The 22,878-nt window shown below is 33.7% G+C and overlaps 1 protein-coding gene across 1 annotated transcript; it reads left to right on the top strand.

Annotated features, from left to right (window-relative positions):
* The first annotated feature begins 10,774 nt into the window (after window positions 1-10,774).
* On the top strand, window positions 10,775-12,597 carry LOC113780173 (7-deoxyloganetin glucosyltransferase-like). The gene is made up of 2 exons (XM_027325990.1): window positions 10,775-11,442; window positions 11,669-12,597. The coding sequence occupies exons 1-2, from the start codon at window positions 10,926-10,928 to the stop codon at window positions 12,595-12,597; spliced, it is 1,446 nt and encodes a 481-aa protein (XP_027181791.1). The 5' UTR covers window positions 10,775-10,925.
* Window positions 12,598-22,878: the final 10,281 nt, after the last annotated feature.

Here is a 22,878-nt window from a genome sequence, read left to right as displayed (position 1 = left end):
TGTGTAACAACACTCAGCTTAAACTACTTTTGTTTTAGAAAATTGAGTGTCTGTGTCGATAGGCTGGTGGAAAGATTTCAGATGGGGCTGGAATTTCTTTATATCTGCTGCACTTCAGTGTGACGATTGTTTTCTATAGAAATATTCATTTGCAAAACTCTGGTAACTGTGAAACTATCATGGCTAGTGAATCTTCTTGTTCCCACTTCAGTTTTTTGGCCAAATCTCAAGGTGTTGCACTTGACAGGACCTGTGGGATTAGTAGATGAAAATTACTTTCCGAGACTTATTCGTGGTTGCCCATCTCTTGAAGAATTGTATTTACTTTTCCATAGTTTTGTCTGTTATAATTGAAGTGGTTGATTTATCTAGTCCTTCATTGAAAAAACTTAAGACTTACTAGTTTGGGAGGACGCTACAACTATGTAATTGAGCGTAACAGCCTAAAAATATCTTGAAGTCAGCGGATTTGGAAATCATAAGTTTATGCTAAATGTCCCGAGACTGAAAAGATTTGGTGTATGAAATTGATGCTCAAAGAGTAGCGTTCATTCAAGAACTGAAGTCTCTTGTTAGAGCCACAATTTCATTGTCGCATCACGACGCAGAAGGAACTGAAAGTGGCTTGTTATTTCGTAGTCAGCTGGCTTTTGAGCTTATTAATTGGTTACAAAGTGTGAAGTCACTTGACTGATGTCACCACTCCCTGCAGGTATGTATGCCTTCATTTTACTTCTTTCTATGCCTCATCGCCAAATAGGTGGTATTGATAGTTTGGGTGTTCTACCCAACTCTCTTCTTCTACACATTCTGTTGTTTTTCCCTACCAAAAGTGCTGCAGCCAAACATGACTGTGATTGGATGGTTCTATAATCCTTTCGGTTTTGGGATCTAGTTATTCAACCATGAAAAGGGGCTTCTTTTAAAAAATTTTGTCTGTACCTGGCAAAATTGGATGAAATTCATAGATTCCAAATTGACCGGTTAATTGCTTCTGTGCTTCAAATTAATGTCAAAGAACTTGAGATTTTGGTGGGAGACTATATAATAGTGAAAACTACTGTAGTTTCCCAGTATTTAATATCTACTCCTAGGATGTTTCCGTGCCAAGCACTAGTTAGTTTGAAAACAAATAGGAATTTGGATTTGATTATTCCTGAATTGGTTTCTTTACCAAGTGTTAAGGTTATGCACTTGGAGGGCTTTGGATTTGTTGATTAAGGCACTGTTAATAGGCTTATTCAGGGGTGTCATTTGCTTGAAGAATTGTTTCTGTTGGGCTCTTCACCATACCCAAAATCTTTATTTCTTGACTCCTCCTCTGAAAACTTTTTCCTCTCTGCCTTTCTGGTGTCCTTAGTATAGTAGAGATGTTTGCTATTACTGCAAAGTCATCCAATCCTGAACATTCATCCTATTATGTGAGTGGAAAACATGAAGTTGGTGTAGATGCTGCAAATCTTAAAAATTTTGACTAGAATTGTGAATCGTGTAGATTTTATTTGAAAACTCAAGTCTTTCTATGCAAAAGTATTGCAAGTTGGATCTCCCAGTTATCTTGGGAGGAAAATTGATTTTCTTCATCAGCATGCTCTTAAATTTGTTGGGCGCATGCAGATTGTGAAATCTCTCTTTTTGTCTGAAAACATTCTCAAGGTATAGCATGGTTTCCTTATATCTTGTTCATGTACTTGTTGTTATTAAAATTAGGCCGGTGCAATATAGGAAAGAATAAACATAAACTGAAATTAGGTGGAGATTGAAAATAATAATCCGAGACTTGTGAGCATAATTTCCTTAAAACAGATTCGCCCCCCTACAGGTAGAGTGCTCGAGGTTAAGTAGACGTCTGTCTCCCAGGATACAACGGATTAAAGGTGAATATGTTAGCACCAAACTTCTTCACCACAGTGAACTCGAACTAAAGCAATATGGAACACGATAAAAGATGAAGATGCAAAAGGAAAAAACAAATTGGAGAGAGAGCTCCGTTTTTTTTTTAAAAAACAAACAAAATAAAAAGAGAGTTATTTATAGATGCTGGCCAAGGGTGATTGTAGAAATTGGAAACAAATGTTAAATTTCATTTAATTATCTTCACATTTATCAAAGTACCACATTCACGTACATACATGTATTCTCGATAAGAAAACTCCAAATTCATGTATTAACAATTATGTACATAAATACTTAATTCCTAAGTACATGAATCCTTGGTACATGAATCTTCAGGTATATGAATGATAGATAATTATCCTTGAATTCTATCAAGAGTGCCATTATGAGAACGATTTTCTTATTCACTCTACAATGGATTTTTCCATTTTTCCAACACTTTTGGCTTTAGAGAATTTTCCCCTCATGAGTCGGACATTGTTAGAAGCTTTATACTTGACATTACTTCTTGTTCGCATGCAAGCTCTCTACTTTTTGCAGCGGTTTTCGCATTCAAGCTTTAGTGCTTGAAGCTTCTGATTATGATATTGCAGATATTCTCTGAATTTGTATGTGGAAAATTTTGCTGAGCTTACTTGAAAGTGCCCCAAACCCTGAAGTACTTTTCTTCATAAAAATGAGTTATCGTGATTCGTGAGCCTTACTTTTGATTTTGCTTGCTCTATGGTTTAAAGAAGATGTCTAGATCTAGAAACATTTTCCAGTGGGTGCACAAAATTAACAAGAATATTTATTTAATCGTTCTAAAGATATAGATGTCACGCTCACTCCCTGGACTTGTGGGTCCAAGATGTGATCAGAGTTTCAATAGTCTAAGTTCAACTATTTGGGTTTCATCTTCACTAATTCAAAATGAATATCCTTAGTTAGATTTGACTGTTGATACTTTACTTAAGTACTAGTTTTTTAGCCCTGACGCCATGCGTCAGGCGTCAGGCAGTTGAGACTCATTATTTTGCGGTTATGTTTGTGTGTTTTTTTTTTCTTTGTTAGATACAGTAGTCATGTGTGTGAGTGTATGTTTTTCCTAATTGCACAAATAAACATGACTTTGAAATCAGGTTATCTTACATTCTTAATATAGCATTAATCAATAAGTAATGCCTAAAATTAGGTAGAACTAAAAGACATGGCTATACATGTAATGTATACATGTATAGCCTTGCTTATTAGTCACGTTACTTCTCTAAGACAAGCAATTTGACAATTTCCATTTTTTTGGCACTTTCTATTTGCTAGTACTTCACACTTAACAATCTTTTGAGAGAAAGTAATAAAGAAAGACAATTATAAAATGGGTTTGTCATTTTCTTTTGTTTGCTAGACTTGAATGAGCATTCAAACATATTTAAAAATATTTTCAAACCAATGTAAAATTGAATTAATATTTTTGTATATTCAGTGGCTTTTTTGTTTTACATTAATAGGTCTATATTCATGACACATAATTTTTATTCAACTCTATCCCACCATGACCTCGGTTTATATATACTACCATGTCTTCTAATCAGGGTTTCATATTGGATCCAATTCTTTTTGTTGCAATTTAGATGATTGTTTGATTGATAGATTAAAAGTGTTTAAGAATGGAGGGAGCAACAATGGTTTCTTTGAACAGGACATCATCGATTGAAAATGAGCATGGGACTCTCAATATTGAACAAGTTTAACTTGCAACGTGAATATACATATTTTCTTATTTTTCTCTCTTTCTTCCCTTTTTTAGGCTGTCTATATCTTCTTCTTTTTTTGGAGATTTTGATGATTTTGGTTTTGATAATTTGTATTTATTGAATCATTTTTTCATGCTCAAAAGAAAAAAAATGGACCTACTATAAAAGTTCAAAAACTATAATCCATTTCTTAAATTGCATTTTTTTTAAAGAAAGTTTATCCTGTTGCCAAAAACAGAATGAACAAAACGAAGAATAGAATGAGAGTAAATTGCTGATCGCCAAAATGTTCCCATCCAAGAGGCCTACGCGGACATAAGAGCAGGAGAGAAAGTGGTACTTAGAAGAGAGCAATGATTGAAATTGAGAGCAAGGAAGAGAGACAGAAGGCAAAGCAAAGAGCGTCCACCGATTCAATAAGGCTATCTACACCCACGTTTCCCCAAGCCGCCCAAAAATCATGCAACCAACAAACACCCCCAGAGTTCATGAAAATTACAGAGTAACCAGACCATTTGCCCATGCGGACAGGAGTGAATTTCCAACAAACCACGCCACCCATCAGCAAAAGACCAAAATGCCCCTCAAAGTCACAAAAATGCCCCTTGAAGTGATTGTTGAAGATTCAGTTTTGATTTCCAAGGCATCTATGGAGGATAAAAGAAACTCACTTATGGATAAGAGAATGACTGATTTAGAAGAATCCTACAAAGAGTTGAAAGATGGATGTAAAGTGGTCTGTGAGTCAGTGATTGCCTTGTCACGATCATTGAAGTGTATGCAAGGAGTAATTGTTAGTGAAATAAGAAGGCTAATAGAGAAATTTGATAATGAAAAGCCTTGTGATTATAGAAACAAGGTGAAATTAAATATTCCGAATTGTCGAATACCCCTACGATGATTGAACATTTTTCTGGTGATGCTCAAAGCAATGGGGTACCAATGCCATTATGCGGAGATGACAAGGAGGCATCAATAGATGTAACTTTTCCGATTAAGTCGGCAAGTGTTGAGATAATAGCTGATGAACCAGCTCCAGATATGAAGAAGAGAAAGGGTAGCTCATTCTCTACCAAAAAATGCATTAGAAAACCTTTTAGACTTCCAAAAGCTGACTCAGATGTAGCATCTAATGGGTCGGCAAAACTTAGACTTTTAAGTATTGCTTGCCAATGTCTTGCATCCAAGCACAAAAGTCCTGGAGCAATGGACAAGAGAACATTAATGAAGAAGAAGGTTGGTCAGAAGCAAAAACATAAGGTATTATCATTTGTTGGAGCATTATTTGCATTAATGAGTTGTGATTTTTCTAAACCATCATATTGACTAATAATTACATTTGTTGCAATGACTTGAACATGAGGAAGCCCATTGATAGATGCCTAGGCCTCACTCTTGATCAGCCAATTGAAATTGTAAGTCAATATTTAAAGACGTTGATAACATGAGAGCTTTCTGCCTCACTAAACTAACCCAATTAGTTTAACCATGACCCTAAACATATGGCAACATGGTAATCCTAGCGTCTCCATTTATTCACACGAACACTACATAACTTGTGACTCTCGATTGTATAGGACTCTCCATCGTCTATTTGAAGAGGCATGAGCAATGAAGTGGATGCACTGGACTCCATCATCCATCACGTTGTACCTAAAATACATACCTTGGCTCTTCATCTCTTTCCTAACCTTTATAAATATGCGCCTTGTAGAGATTTCTGTAGCATGCCGTTCTAAGTAATGCATATCAGTAGTGGGTAAGAGGGAGGTGTGCTCTGTCTTCGTGTCCAACCTCGCCTCCTCATGTTGAAGCCATGCCATTGCTAGGTCAAATGCCCTAACTGACTTAAATAGTCTTTTCTCTTTGTGTAGGTATATCTTTAAAACATCGTTCATCTTCTCTGAATGTTGTGTGCTCCTCATGCCATCAAAAAAGTTTCCTCGGAGATATGCTAATACCCATCTTTCTCTTTTCTTGTAGATGTACTTAATCCAATTGTGGTTCTGGAGATTGCATAAGGTGACTAACAACTGGTCAATGGAGCAGTTTCTATACATGCAATTTTTGAACCCTTCCCTAAACTCCTCATTAGCAATATTTGAGATGTGATTTTACTGTATGTGCCATGAACAAAGGCGATGCTTTGCATTCAGAAAGAACCTCTTGATTGCTTTCCTCATTTGAGGCGCCCATCCATCACAACTGATAATGGTTGTTTGCCATCCATTACCTCAAGAAAGTTGTTAAGGATCCATTCATAAGTTTCAACTTCCTTGTCAGGAACAGTAGAGCATGCAAAAACAAACGTGCAAAAATGATTATTAATGTCACACATCACAACCAGTGGATGCGCATATCTATTTGTGTTAAAGGTACTATAAAAAACTATGACATCACCATAATATTTGTAGTCTACCCTAGAGCGAGAATCCGACCAAAACAAATCTCCCCAACCGGCCATCGTAGGTAACGGTAAAGTTAAAGTACACTTCAGGATCAGCATCCTTCTTTGCAAATAGATATGCAATTGCATCCTTTGCATCCCTATATGCAATTTCCTCCATCCGACTGGCATTCATTCTATTATATAGATCCTTCATAGTGAATGGGACGTTTTGATATCCACCACACTGTAGAACAAATAGTTTCATAATTTGGCTAGTCTTCATCCCCACGCGACGTAGTGTTTGTGCTTGGGCATAGTCAGTATCGGAGACCTTACGGTGACATTTCAAAAATATCGTGGTATTTGGGCATGCTAATTTGTGGGTATGGAGCCTCACAAATTCACTAACAACATATTTATCTTCCTCGGGTGCGTATCTTATCTTGAGAGTTGCTTGACAGTCAACTCTAGTATTTGGCCGAGGTTCCCTTCATCTGTCATCTCTATTCATGTGTTTTGGATCTCTCCGACCTTCTCGACTGCATACCCATTGCCTATAACGCACCCTTCCATTGTCATCTACAAATTTATAGCCCTTTCGAACACTGAAACAAGTTGCCCTAGCAAATAATAGATAAAAAAGTCTCTGCTTCTTCCATGGTGGCAAACGTCATGGACATACATCATTTTCATCCAGGGTTGCATGGTTGATGGATACATTGCCTTCTCGTTGATTGCCATTCTTACCCAGCTGCTCTCCTCGGATAGACAAGTCATTACCTTCAATGTGGTAGTATTCTGATGGTGGCACAAGGTTGGTATCCAATATCAAAAAATTTTGCTGATAATACTCAACGGGTCTCTTTCCTTTGGGATCATCCGCCTCGATTGCCTTTGGAATGTTGATCTCAAACCCTAAACTAGAATAAAAATAGCGATATTTTAGCCTGTGATGTCTTCTTCGTTGGAGCACATACATGCTCAATGTTAGTCAGAAAACAAATTTTCTGGTCATCCAAATAACCAATGTGCATTTTTTTTTTACTTACTTTTTTGGCCCATTACCATGTTGCTTCAACTCTCCAAAGGCCAAGTAAGCCCAATATTATTTTATATATCACAGAAAATAATAAAATAATATACATACTACTAGAATTTATTCAATGTACTTAGTCAACTTCAAATTCTAAATTCTCTAGCTCATGTTACATACAAGAATTAGAGAATGCACGCAAAAAAAAATTAAAATCAACTAAGTATGCTATTATTTTATATATCGTGCAAAAGTGGACTTAACTTAACCCATTGCTCCAGTTTTCAAAATATACTACTGACTTCTTGTAATTGGCTTCAAATACTAAATTTTTAAAAAAAAAACTCAACACTATGTAACATAAAAACAAGGTATGGATGCACAAAAAAAAAAAAGACATTTGCTTGTTACCTTTCTTTAGACTGTTCCACGGTACATCTGCCGATTCCTTTGCCAATCCTTCACTACAGGCATTGATCTCACATTCATAGCCCCCTCCCCCCAACACTTGCCTTCTTCCTAGTAACAACTACAATTTATAATGGGGATTCAATGTCACTATACACCTAGTTGTTAGGCTTTTTTCACTCCCTTGTTAACTCATGGTCTTTAAAAATTTATTTTCTACCAGCTTTAATATAGAAAAGTAACCAATTCTAGCACGAAATCCCTACTATTCCCATTTTGGGACAATCATTTATTTCGGACTTTCCTTTACACATAAATTTTCGTCTTTTTGCCCTCTGACCGAATTTATTTATCATTCATTCACATTTACTCTATCGTGCATATTTTGGAATGGAGATAGGAAGACTTTAAACTTTTTGAACATTACACAGCACAATTTTATTTATTACACCATTTACTACCTGCTTTATAATCGCCTTAATTATCTCCATACCCACGCCTCATCCCTATTTGAGAAATTCATTCATAATGACTTTTGGTCTTGACATTACATTTCACCATTGTGCTATCTGCCAAAATTTATTGCACTTCTAGCTTACATTTACTCATATTCATATATGTTTTTGGATTGTGCAAAGCTATATATTTCTAGAATTTTGTGCGATTACATTGATTTCAATTTTCAAAATTTGAATGATTAACACAAATATGAGCACCACCTCATAATTTTCCAAGATGCTTAACATACAATGAAACCACATTGATTTTTTTTTTCTAGACATAATAAATTTTATTTCACATCTACTTCTACTCTATACTAAGAGAAAGTGGTGGACCCAAGAGAATCAATGCGGAATTTGGAGGGCGCCGAATGAACCACCACCGAACCAGACGAGTGCCTTTATACTCACTAGTGAAATTATAATTAGCATTATGCTCCTTTACTTAGCAATATTAAATTGGGCACCAAAAACTCTCTAATTATAATTGGCATTGTACTCCTATAATTATGGTTGTACAAGATATATGACAATCACATTTCATTTCATAGCTTTGAAATCGGAATTGATATTGTAGATGAGAAATCACAAATATAATTGAAAATTTTGTTTTAAAAACAAAACTAAATTTGTCGGTGCCTAATTATAAACATAATTGACATAGAGGACTTGAATATATATTTGAGGGAGAAAATAAATTGTTCTTTTCAATATGAGCAAAAATTGTAATTGACATAGTGAACTTGAAATTGAAAGAGATATTGGATATGTTCAATACACGTGTTAAGATAAGATGTTGTCACTCAATCAGAAATTGACATTAAAATCGATGATAATTAACGAATATAAGTTTAATTTTGTTTACAATAAAGATCAAACAATTGTAATAGTCTTAATTAAATTGGAATTGAAAAACTGCTATTGCAAAGTGTAAATTAGACTCCAGATTGATTTTCAATACTGGCTTAAAAGTCATTATGTCAACTATACAATTATGTTTGTGAATCAAATTCACTATGTTAATTATGATTGTGATTAATTATCCACAACCACAAATTTTGATTTCTTCAAATAATGTGTTAATTATGTTTATGATTGCTCATCTAAATTTTTGATTCCTGTTGAAGCGAAGGGGGTCAATTATGTATATATTCACTCATTTGCATCAACTAACAATTTAATTTAAATCAACATAATTCTTTCTTTAAGTAAACATTTACTGCTTAATAATCTTGATTTATGATCATATGTATGGTTTATATATAAAATTTCGGTTCTTTTTTTTTTTTTTGAACAACTTTGATCCTATTGTTTCTACTCTTCCCACTATTTTTTACTTCTCTTCGCGCCAATTTATAGTCAATGATCTACTCCCGAATATTCCAAAATGGGGGGACATGCCCGCAACTTGTTTTGGGGTTCATAAAACATGCCCACAACTTTTCCGGGGTGCATGTTTATTTACAATAATATAGTCCATATACTGAAGTGAGTCCCATGTTTAGAACTGCTTCCCTAAACAGCTTCCCCCGGTTTCGGTAACTATTTCACTTAGCTATCCTCATTCCTTTTGTTCTTCCTACGATACAAAGCTAACTCAGCCATGAAAATCTTACTCCATACTTGAGAACAATTCTGACAACCAAATTTGATACAATTTAGAGGAAACTATTCACCGGACTCCTAAATTATTTTCTTTACACCCTTTTGTCTCCTTAATAATATATTGTTTTCAAGCAGTTAGTTGCCTGTTTTTCAACCTCATCAAATTTGCATTGTTATCAAGATATCAAAGGTATAGTTTCAAAACAAAAAAATAATAATAAAAAGATATCAAGGGTTCATTCTTCAACTTTATGTTGTAGAGTTTATCTGCCTTCATTGAGATAAATCCAAAATTGACCTGACAAATAACATGCTCCAATGATATCAATTCTAACAGGTATCAAAGTCTGAATACGCCACTTATTATATTTGTTTATATCAGAGTTTTGTTTTAGTATCCAACCCAGATGTCCGGATCCATTTTTCACTTCAACAAATCTTTTTAAATAATAAGGTTGAAGATATGGTGTCTTATTTTACAACTGCAAGAAACTTTGCCACTTTGCGGGTCAAACCAAAATATGCTTATTTCTGTCTCTATTGAGAGCACCACTATCAAATTCAACTTTCTCGCCTTCAGAAAATTCAATTTTCTCGCCTTCAGAAAATTCAAACTCGGTAATATTCTTCCTTTTAGAAATGGACAATTAGGTAGGATATCCTAAGATTTCGTCCCTGCATAGGATGAAATTAATTTTCCAGCGGTTGAGAGACTGGACCTTTATTGTGGGTAAATTACAGTCTACTCGTATAATATAATAGCTTTATATATTATCACATGATCTTCTGATGTTTCAAAAAATATATACAAAATTTCTTTGTAATTTTATGTGGGGTGAAAAAATGAAAGCAACTCAAGCTATAGCAATTGACCTAGACCGTTTCAAAAACACGTGTGCTAAGATTACATTATCCACTTAACTCCTCTGTTGCTTTGGATATATTTACATAATATCCCTAAAAAGTTATGTAAATTGGTTATCCCTAATCATGTTTAGTATCTACATAAAGACAATACGGAAGGGATATTACGGAAGCTACTTTTCTTCAAATCTTCACTGATAAATTAAACTACATGGGTTATGTGAATACTTTAAAACGTTTGGGGAGAAATGAACAATAGACAAAATCACAGGGGGATTTGCAATAATTCACCCAAATTCGACAAGGGGCAGAATACCATATGGTTTTGCTTGATTTCGTCGACCTCTAACTTTTCATTATTACGTATGCTAAATTTTGCTTTTTCAATTTTCACAAATTGCTTCGCCCGCTATAAATTTGGATAGATAGCCGCAGGCTCAAGCATCAAAACTCATTCCAACAACAAAAGAAAGTGAAGGGGAAAAAAAACATAAGCAATGGATTCCATTTCGCTGCCGGAAAAGCCTCATGCTGTTTGTATTCCATATCCAGCACAGGGTCACATAAACCCTATGCTGAAACTAGCCAAGCTCCTTCATCATAAAGGGTTTCATATAACCTTTGTTAACACAGAATTCAACCACAAACGTTTGCTCAAGTCTAGAGGTCCTGATGCCCTCAACGGCTTGCCTGATTTCAAATTTAAAGCCATTCCTGATGGGCTTCCTCCTTCTGATGTTGATGCCACCCAAGACGTCCCCTCCCTTTCTGAATCCACCACTACTCATTGCTTAGGTCCATTTAGAGATCTCCTTGCAGAACTTAATGATCCCTCTTCATCACAAGTGCCCCCTGTTTCTTGCATAGTTTCTGATGGAGTCATGAGCTTTACTCTTGAAGCTGCCGCAGAACTAGGCGTCCCAGAAATATTGTTTTGGACTTCTAGTGCAAGTGGATTCTTGGGTTATATGCACTATGCTAAGCTCATAGAAAAGCGTCTCATACCACTCAAAGGTACTCTTCAGGGCCAAGAACTTTTTGTGGTATTTCTCCTTTGAGCTCTCGCTCTCGTGAGAAAGACTTTTAGCACTAGTTGGATTTATGAACTTCTGCACTGCGAAATAGATATAATATAACCCCCTTGGCAACTAGCTTGATGGCATTTAAGATATTAATAATTACTGTATCTTCTTTTTTATTTTTTAATCGAGTTAAACTTGTGAATCCTTGTCAATTACAGATGCAAGTTATTTGTCAAATGGATACCTTGAGCAAGCTTTGGATTGGATTCCCGGGATGAAAGATATACGTCTGAGAGATCTTCCAAGTTTCTTAAGAACTACAAATCCGGATGACTACATGGTAAAGTTCGTACTGCAAGAGACTGAGAGAGCCAAGAAAGCTTTAGCTATTATTTTGAACACATTTGAGGAGCTGGAAGAGGATGTTATAAATGCTCTGTCTGCCATCCTTCCTCCCATCTACGCCATTGGGCCTCTACAGTTTCTCGAGAAAGAGGTGAAAGATGAGAGGTTATCAGTTGTAGGGTCAAATCTTTGGAAAGAAGAGCCCAAGTGCCTAGAATGGCTTGATTCAAAGGATCCAAATTCTGTTGTCTATGTAAACTTTGGAAGCGTCACTGTTATGACTCCCGACCAGCTTGTGGAGTTTGCATGGGGACTTGCAAATAGTAAACAAACATTTTTGTGGATCATTAGGCCTGATCTTGTCTCTGGCGCCTCTGCAATTCTTCCTCCTGAATTTTTGGAGGAAACTAAAGATAGAGGCCTACTAGCAAGCTGGTGCCCTCAGGAACAAGTTCTCAGCCATCCTGCCATTGGAGGATTCTTAACTCATAGCGGATGGAATTCAACTCTCGAGAGTATCTGTAGTGGGGTGCCCATGATTTGTTGGCCGTTTTTCGCCGAACAACAAACCAATTGCTGGTTCTGCTGCACCAAATGGGGCAATGGATTGGAGATAGACAATAATGTCAAGAGGGACGAAGTCGAGAGCCTTGTGACTGAGTTGATGGTTAGAGAGAAGGGAAAGGACATGAAGAAAAAAGCCTTGGAGTGGAAGAACAAGGCTGAAGAAGCATGTAAAAGTTCAGGTGGTTCTTCTTACTCGAATTTGGTGAAGGTGGTCCAAGTGCTTCTCACCAAATAAAATGAGAATAGCATATTTATGTAATGAATTTCTTTCAATTCTATAATTAAATTATCTCTATTTTTCATATTTGTAATTGTATACGGAGATTACAATTAGGGATAGCAACGGGGACGGGTGTCCACGGGGGGTCATTGGGACGGGGGTTGGGCTGGGGCTGGGGAGGGGGCGGGGGGCGGGGGACCCCCGTCCCACCCCCGCCTTGCCACCCATTTGAAAATATATATGTACATAATTATATATATAATAATATTATCAATTATACTACTAATTATACATGTCTATTAATAAAATTATTAATTATTTATACTAAAGTAATTAATACATTTATGTTAAATTCCTAACTACACTTAATACAATAACATTTTTTTCTAAAAAAAATACAATAATAATTTAGTGATTGTATTTGTATCAAAAATGAAAACTTGATTATTTTAATTATATTTGTTTTATCATATTAGATTGTATTCAAATAACCTTTGTTTAATTATTTTTATGAGTTTCAATTGTAAAGTTACAATGAATAATAATTTGGTGATGTGTTAATATTTTAGTACTTGATTATTTGCTCAAATTTAATTATAATAAAATTTTTTTAACCCCACAGGTGCTCTCACGAGGGAAGTGGGGGACAGGGAACAGGGCGGGGGCGGGGGGAATTAAAATGCAACGGGTGCCACCCCTAGTTACAATCCAACCGGTTGAACCTCAATCCGATCACTTCACCAGTTCAATTAACTGTCCGAGTTGTAAAACATTACTTTTGTGCTTCTCTTTTCCTTGAAAGTTAATATTGGTCCCTGTCTGCATTATTAAATGCAAAATACTGCAAGTTGGCATGGCATACTGTGATAGCAAACATTATTTGAGCAGGTCCTCGAGTCCAAGAACTACGCTCAGATTATGTGAAGTTAAAGATTTTTTTTTATTGGATACATGAATTCATTAACATTTTTTTTATTGGATATATGAATTCATAAAAAATAAAAAAGAGTTGCAATATCAAGTTATTCACTAGTTACCGACCAAAAAATCATGAACCTAACTTATTTCGGATATGGTGCTCTTCAATATTGAATTCATTTATAAAGTGCAGAGAGTTTAATTATAGCAAATTCCCACTACTCTCAACATTTTTTTATTATTGTGAAAATGGAAGAGTTTGAATTCAAAATCTTCCATTTACACTCTCTCCTTTGAACCATCTAACCTATTCCTACCTCGGTTACTAGCTCTTAACTTATTAATAAAACTGCAGGTTGTAATGGTGAATGTCAAATTCTAACCCTTTTTAATTTTTTTTCTTTTTTTTATTTGAGAAAAAAGGAAGGCCTCGTTCTCATGGATTTTTTTTAATAAGTAAAAGGTTTTAAATTCAAATCTCCTAATTTTACCAGCCAATCCAACATTTTCCTAACATTGATAGGCGATGGCTAGGGATACTATCGAGCCGAGTCGAGCTCGAGCTCGAACGAGTAAATAAATTTGGACTCAAGATCGACTCGATAAAATAAAATTAAACTCGAGCTCAACTCGTTTGACCTCGAGTAAATATCAAGCCCGATTTACTCGAACTCAAGATCGAGTTTTGAACTAAACCTATAAATTTTTTCTCAAAATATATAATATAAATATAATATGAATATATAATATGAAAACTCGATTAAACTCGTCAAACACTCGAATATTTATTTTTGAAACTCGAACTTGACTCGTTGAATGTAACGAATAGCTCGAGCCAAGCTTTTGACCAAGTCGCTCACAAGCGACTCGCGAGCAGATTTGACTTGATTGCACCCCTAGCGATGGCAATGATTGAATGCAGAAATTATAGGAGTGGTTTGGAATATATAGTCAACATCCAACAATTAAATGTTCGCGTCCATGCTTCCTTCCTGCAGGCATTTTATTGTTTATTATACGACCACAATACTAAGGTCAACAATCAACGCCCCCACCCAACCCTCCCATAAGCCCGCAACCCTCTCACTCCGTGCTTACATCTGCGTTTTTTAATCTGTTGCTTTCTCCTCCATTAGTAAGGAAGTGATTATGCTCACCTTTATTGAAAAAAAAAAAAAAAAGAAAAAACAATACAGTCTTCTGGGCCTACAAATGTTTTTACCATAGTTATTAAATTCGGCCCGGGCCCGGCGGTCGAATTGGTGGACCGGTCATTGGACCGGGCCGGGTTTGGAATCAGATCGTTTGTGCAAAGAGACCGTTGACTTAGTTAACGACCCGGCGGTCAAACCGGATTAAACCGGAAACCCGGCCGATTTTGTCACTAACCGGATGTTGTGGAAAAATTATGATGCTATTGTTGGAATTTGAACTTCGGACCTCTACCCCAACACTACCACCTGCTTACCACCAAACTACTTCCAAATATGTTGATATAGTAGCTTTATTATGATGTATAAATATTTTTTCAATTCTATCTTTTTTTCTCTAAAACAAATTTATTTGGAATCTTTTAATAAAAATTTATTACCCTCCAAACTCTATAAGTTATAAAATGGATTCCAAAAATAACATATTACATAATTCATTTAAAGACAAATATTATTTTTAATAAATTTTTACACTTAAAATTCATAAATAAGCTAGATAATTACACTAAATATAGATAAAATTTACACTTGAAGTTTGGTATATTAATAAATAACTTTATATTTGATTGATTCTTATATGAATTAATTATTTTATAACAAATTAAATTAAATGAGCTTTTGTTATGGCATTATTTATTACAATTTATATCATATATCTTATATAAATAATTATGAAATATAATATTTAAATATATGTAGTGACCCACCGGTTCAATCACTCACCCACCGGTTCAACCAGTAACCTGTTGACCCACCTCCTTCGCCGGGTTCCTTCCCGGGTTGGGTTTAATAACTATGGTTTTTACGCAATAATCGCTCTAATATTAAATTACAATTTGAATAAAATAATTTAGTTCATAATGCGTTACATGATGGTGTAATCTTAAACCTATTTGTCAATAACTGACAGAAGATATTTATGTCATAGCCATATACAGAATTTATAATATAAAAAGTTAATTACATGCAATTCATTTTCGATAAAAATGTTAAAAGTAGAATATTTGAGTTCCAGCTATTATTGACTATGAAGTCATCCAATTTTTTATCTTTAAAAAAAAAAAAAAAAACTCTTTCACTGGTTTGAGTGCACATCTCTTTATGGTAATACATTTAAAATATAGTAAATTTTTATACATTGTCAATATAAAATTTTTTTACACTAACAGATTTAGATCATTCCATATAATATGAATTTAAATTTGAAATTTAAATAATATATATGTGGCATATATTAATGGCTGCTAGTGTGAAAAGGTTACCACACTGTTAGTGCATAAAAAGTTACTTTTTCAAAATAACAGACCAAAAAAAACTAATTTTTAATGTATTTCGAGAACCATGCTAGCTCAACATCTCAAACAATTTTCAATATATATATATATATACACACATAGATACACATACATACTAGCTTAACATGCTAATACGTCAATGGAAGATTTTAATCTCAAACGTTTAAACATGTGTTTTGCCTGTAACAATAAAATTGAGGCCATATGCTTCTTACCCAAATACAAGTTGAAGCCTCATAAACACCAAATTTGTTGGAAAATGAAAATAAGCATTTGGATATTAGTAATTTTTTGATTACTTAGTATTCAATGTTTCGGGTCGAGAACAAAAATAGTAGAGAGGTAAAAAAAAAAAACTCCCTTCAGGAAATCACTTGTATTGTGCTCTTGTCTCTTGATAATTTTTCCTTGGGAATCACTTACAATGCTCCCTTGCTGATCTTTTCTTAAAATTTGGGATAAATATATAGCATTTTTTGTAATGCAATATATATGAAATAAAAAAATAATTAAAACCATTTTTATAATGTAATTAATTTTTTTTTTGGTTGCAAATAATGGTCAATCCAAAGAAACTGGTCTCTTGTAATTTTTCTAACGGCACTTGACTTCCTTTTCTCTCTTGGCGGTTGGGTTGTACTATGATATGTATATGTGTATATATATATATATATATATATATATATACATATATCGTGGCAGACTAAGGCAACTCATCATCATGCCATCCAGAAAAGAAATAAACAAGCAACTATTTCTTTGACGGACACTATATCTATATTGATACGAATTGGCTTCCCCTGGACTTGTAAGTTACAAGTATTTTCGGAAAGTGCCCATGATCTCATTCTACAAGTGCAAATATAGAATATAAGAAGGCTACATGGGGCCGAAATAGGAGCTTAGAGGAAGGAATCTCCATGCTCGTCCCATAAGTGTAACTCAACTACAGGTACATAATAAGCTGAGTAATCGAGAGATGTTGGGTTTGAATCATCACGAAAATAAGTGAGGAATCAATATGGCTCCTTTTATATAAAAAAAAAAAAAAACTAAGTAATTAGGAATTTTGAGATCCCTCGTTCAATTCATAAATAAATTTCTTTCACCTTCATTTTATAAAGTCAAGGAAAAAAAAAGGAAGACTTAGCTCCATGCGCTAGTCCAAGGTGAACATTCGAGTCGTTCTTTTTCATGTCGTTCTGAGGGATCTGGAGAAAGTTGCAATTAATAGGATTTCCCTAATCCTCCCTTCCCTAAAGAAAGAGCGTGAAATTTTTTTTCCAGAATGAACTCCTTTCTTTATTTTCTTAATTTGGTGTACCTACTTGAATCGGTTGAAAGGAAATTACGTTCAATTTTGAAGGGGGAGATTCTATCTCAATTTTTCTCTTGCTAGGCCCATAACTTAAAAACCCACTTTCTTACTATCATAAGGTATTTTCGAATATTATATTCAATTTTGGAAATACAACATTCCACTTTTTATTTTTACTACCCAAGGTTTTGATTTTCGAACAGATACAAAAATGCTTTTGTTGGGCCGTCGACTTTGTCACCGTGGTCCATATGAAATATGCATGATGTTAACAAAAAATAATTAGTCTCAAAATTTACCGTGTTTGTTGTCCAAATATACTAATCTTGTTCTCAATTGATTTTTAACACTCGATTTTTAGATTTTGATTTTAGAAAAACTATTTTATCGTGTTTACAACTGTTTTCTATATTCTGATTTTATGAATATTTTGAACATAAGAAAGCTGAAAATCTGAAGTATCTAAAATCATCTTTTACATAATGAGAATTAGCACATTATTTGAAAGCTAATATTTGCAATTACACTGCTGTTTATAATCATAAGAAGACACAAAAAAAATAAAAAGAGAACAAAGAAAAACAAGTTGGTGCGAAGAAAAAAGCTAACTAAACCCAAAATTTTCATGATTCATAATCTTGAAGGCCAAGTCTACTTATCTATTGAGTGTTTAATCAAGGGATAATTAGAAGAAAAATAAAATAGAAAAAAATTTTGAGAAAAAAAATAAAAAGAAGTACCACTTTTTTTCCAGAGACAAATTCCGTACACGGGGTCGCAATGTTAGCCCGTTATTTTATTAAAACAATAAATGAATTACAAAAATTTAATTTTTTTAAAAAAAAATTTAGTGTAATAGAGAATATTTAAATTCGGGATTTCTCACTTACACTTCCATCTCTACCTTTCCAACCACTCAATCCATTCCTTCCCAAAATGAAATACAAAAATTTCGAGGGGGACCAAACTTAACCTCGAGAAAAAACAAGAAAAAGGTACACTTGAGAACGAGAGGTTAGCAAAATTATAACCTTGCAAAAATGTCCAAGTGGCAAGTCAATCTTTTGATAAAAACTAATGAAGCTTCTCGAGAAAAGGAAAAAAAACACTTTTCAAACTCTAAAGTTTGAAGAGATATAATTCAATTAGAGTATCATTTACATGATTATTTCAACTTATATTTGACAATTTAACTTAAGTTTTAATCAGATTACAATGTTATTATCATAATTATTCTTTGAATTTATATTTATATTTATTTCAATATGAATTATAAATTATATTTGACAAATTAAGTTGCATTTGTTAAAAATCGTCAAAATGCATGGATTTTTTCAAATTGTTATTTTGACATTTTCTTATAGTCTTTGACATTTTATTATTTTGTTAATGTAACGAAAAAGATTATTTAAAACTAATTTCATCTTATTATAAAGAAAAAGATTATTACTGCTACTTAATGTAGTGTGCATTTTTATGTTTTGAATTTATTTTAATTTGTTGATATTAAAATATTTGGTAACATTTGACTTTATGTTCATATATTTTTGTTATCAATTCTATTTTAATTCATTTATACCTTAATAAGTGTTTTTTATTGCAATTAATTTTTTCTTTTCTTAATCAAACGAATGCATTAACGTCTGAATGACAAAAATAAGTGTATCTCTATTATATTTCATTCAAATGCTCTTTGTTGTTGTTTTCATGGTAACCGTTAGATTTGCATTTTTTTCTTATTTTCTACATTGTCAAATTATAAATTATTCAATACAGCTTATATATTATGAGTTCTAATTTGGAGAGAAAAACATTTTTCCAAACTTATTGCATTATTAGATTATTCAACAAGTCAGCTTACAGATTGCTTGGTTCTCCTATTTTTCCTCTGCTTTACTTATAATAAGCCATAAGTTAAATAATGCAATCATTCTTCAACTACTCATCTTTTTTCTCAATTATCTAACCATATTAGATACTTACATTTTTCTTCATAGTTAGGTTGTTCTTCACAAGAAAATCAATTTTTTGATGAATTATCAACTGTATTTCATATGTGTATAACTATTAGATTGAAAGACAAAGCACTAGTTTAGTTTAGTTTTCATAGACTACCTTTTCAGATGAAATTATTATCAACAAACTGCCCTTAAATAGTATAGTACACGACCTTACACACACTACCAACCTTTGTTATGCTTCATTTTTTTCTTGTTTTATTTCCTTCCCATTCCCATGTAGTAGAGTGAAAGCTTCCTTCACTTTCTTGTTTTCTCACATTTGGTAATACAATTTTTCTTACTTTTTACTTCAACAAATCTATGCATCTATAGTAACATATACTTTTTTTTGCATGTTTTGTGTTTTCCTTTTGCAGCATTACTTTCAGTACTCAAAATTTTTGCTTAGCTTGTCACTTTACTCCAGATTAGTCATTTCACTTATTTATTTAGCACCAGTTAAACCTGTATAAACTAGCTGGAATTACCACCAAACATAATATACACTTTTCCTTTCAAATTTATTTTATTTTATTTATGCGTTAATACTTGCTTTTTATTAGAACGAATTTTTTCCCTTTAATAACCAACAATGCATTAAGATGCTCTTTATAATATATCTACACATAACACTCAACTCATAAACCATCTTTCAAATTTTGTTATTCTTAAACACTTTAGTGTGGGCATTTGCCATGCGGCCTTACTAGTATAAGAAGCAAGGGGTTTAGTTCTTTGCTTCCTTTCTTGCCACTTGGCTTCTTAATAGGTTGACAAGTGGAATATTTATTATCCCTTGCATAACTTTTTTTTTGTCCCTTTGTCCATGCCAAATCAACAAGTGGCCCTTATGTTGTCCTTTCTGAATCCAATGGGTTTTTTTATCTCTATTATCTCTATTATATAAGAAGATATGGAAGTTTACTATATCACCCTAATTTTTGAACACGTGGCATAGTTCTCCTTTAAGGAAGTTGTGATTTTTCCCATTGATTTATTTATGCTTTAAATGCTTCTTCCGTGAAGGATTTAAATTTATAAGAGCAATCAACAATTTCTTCTGAAGGCAGAGATCCAGAGTTTACTGGCAACAAAGGCCCAAACTGTTAAAGTATGTAAGGGGTACTCTGTTTTCCTTTATGACTTTGCCTGTATTTGTAGTAAGGAAATAAATGGTGCAAGTCAAACAATAAAGTTTGTAAGGGTACTTTGTTTTTCCTTTATGGACTTTGCCTGTATTTAGTAAGGAAATAAATGAGTATGCACAAAGTTTTTCCTTTTCCTAGAAATACTTAACTATCTCACATGTCTTTAGTCAAGGAGTACATCAATCAAATTGGCCAATCATATATGAATCTAGGTCCATTTTCCGGTGTTGAAAAATCTATTCTCACACATCTTTGGCCATGGGTCTGGAATCAACTTTCCACAATATATAAATTCCTAATCACAATTTCCTTAGTCCTATGGTAACTTTGTACACACCACACATATATATTATATATATATACGAATTGGCTGCCCATGTACTTGTAAGTTACTAGTTTTTTTGGAAAGTGCCCATGATCTCATTCTACAAGTTGTAATACCAAGGCCTAATACAGAATATGAGAAGGCCACATGTGGGCCGAAATAGGAGCTTAGAGGAAGGAATCTCCATGCTCGTCCCATAAGTGTAACTCAACTACTGGTACATGATAAGCTGCATAATCGAAAGGTCATGGATTCGAATCATCACGAAAATAAGTGAAAAATTAATATTGATCCTCTTTATAGAAAAAAAGCTAAGTAATTAGGAATTTTGAGATCCCTTGTTCAATTCATAAATAATTTTCTTTCTCCTTCCTTTTATAAAGTCCAAAAAAGAAAAGGAAGACTTAGCTCCATGCTCTAACTCAAAGTGAACAATTAAGTCGTTCTTTTTCGTGTCTTTTCGAGGGGTCCGAAGAAAGTTGCAATTAATAGGATTTCCCTAATCCTTCTTTCCTGAAAGAAAAAGCATGAAATTCTTTTTCCAAAATGAAAGCCTTTCTTTATTTTCTTTACTTGGTGTACCTACTTGAGCCGGATGAAAGGAAATTTTCATGTTCGATTTTGAAGGGGGAGATCCTATAGGATCATGTCTCCAATTTTCTTTTGCTAGGCCCATAACTTAAAAACCCACTTTCTTGCTATCAGGAGGTTCATTCAAATATTAGATCCAATTTTGAAAATACAACATTCCACCTTTTTTTTTCACTGCCCAAGGCTTTGATTTTCGAACGTATACAAAAATGCTTTAGTTGGGCCTCGACTTTGCCACCGTGGTCCATACGCATGATGTTAACACAAAAATAATTAGTCTCAAATTTACCACTGTTTGTTGTCCAAATATACTGACCTTGTTCTCAATTGATTTTTAATACCCGATTTTTAGATTTTGATTAAAAAAACTATTTTATCGTGTTTACAACTGTTTTTCATATTCTGATTTTATGAATAAGAAAGCTGAAAATCTAAAGTATTAAATCATCTTTTACATAATGATAATTAGCAAAGAACAAGGCCATTATTTGAAAGCTAATACTTGCAATTACATTGCTGTTTATAATCATAAGAATACACAAAACATTAAAAAGAGAAAAAAGAAAAACAAGTTGGTTTGAAGAAAAGCTAACTAAACCAATATTTTCATGATTCATAATGTTAAAGAGTCCAAGTCTACTTATCTATTGAGTGCTCAATCAAGGGATAATTAAAAGGCAAAATAAAATAGAAGAAAAAATTTTTTGAGAACAAAAACAATAAAAAAAAGAAGTACCATTTTTTTAGAGACAAATTTCATACACGGAGTCAGAATGCTAGCCCGTTATATTATTACAACACTAAATGAATTACAAAAATTTCTTTTTTTTAAAGAATTTTAGTACAAGTGAAAGGATTCAAATTTGAAATCTTTCTAATTATTCAATTCATCGCCCTCCAAAATGAAATACAAAAATTTCGAGCGACCAAACCTGACATCGAGAACAAACAAGAAAAAGGTACACTCGAGGACGAGAGGTTAGCAAAGTTGTATTGTTGCAAAAATGTCCAAGTGTCAAGCCAATCCCCATAACTATTTTGAAAAAACTAATGAAGCCCTAGAGAAAGGGGAGAAAAAAACACTTTTGTAGTGTAACATGAGGACGTCTTCGTGAAGGTTCTATCCAGGAAAGAACCAAAAAAAAAAAAGTGAAGCATACCAGCTTTGACCATGCCATATATTCTTTTTTTTTTTTGAGGGTTTTTTTTTCTTCCAAAAAAGAAGCAAAAGCAGAATTTGTCCAGCTTGGTGGCAATTTTCTAAATTTAACAACCGCCTTTTCCTACCCAAAAATAAAAAAATAAAACCGACCTGGTCACAGGAAATTACGCGTACATCGAATCTTAGCCCAATTCCAACTTGGAAAAGACCTCCTCATAGCCGTCCAGATCATCAACAGCCGCTTAATCCTAACCGTCCATTCTTCAACAAACACCTATAAATATCCCCAACCATCCCCCGCGCTTTTATTAGCCCGCGGCGGTTTGGC

Source organism: Coffea eugenioides, chromosome 1 (genome assembly GCF_003713205.1).
Source record: "Coffea eugenioides isolate CCC68of chromosome 1, Ceug_1.0, whole genome shotgun sequence".
Taxonomy (NCBI): Eukaryota; Viridiplantae; Streptophyta; class Magnoliopsida; order Gentianales; family Rubiaceae; genus Coffea; species Coffea eugenioides.
This window is presented reverse-complemented; position numbering and strand designations above follow the sequence as displayed.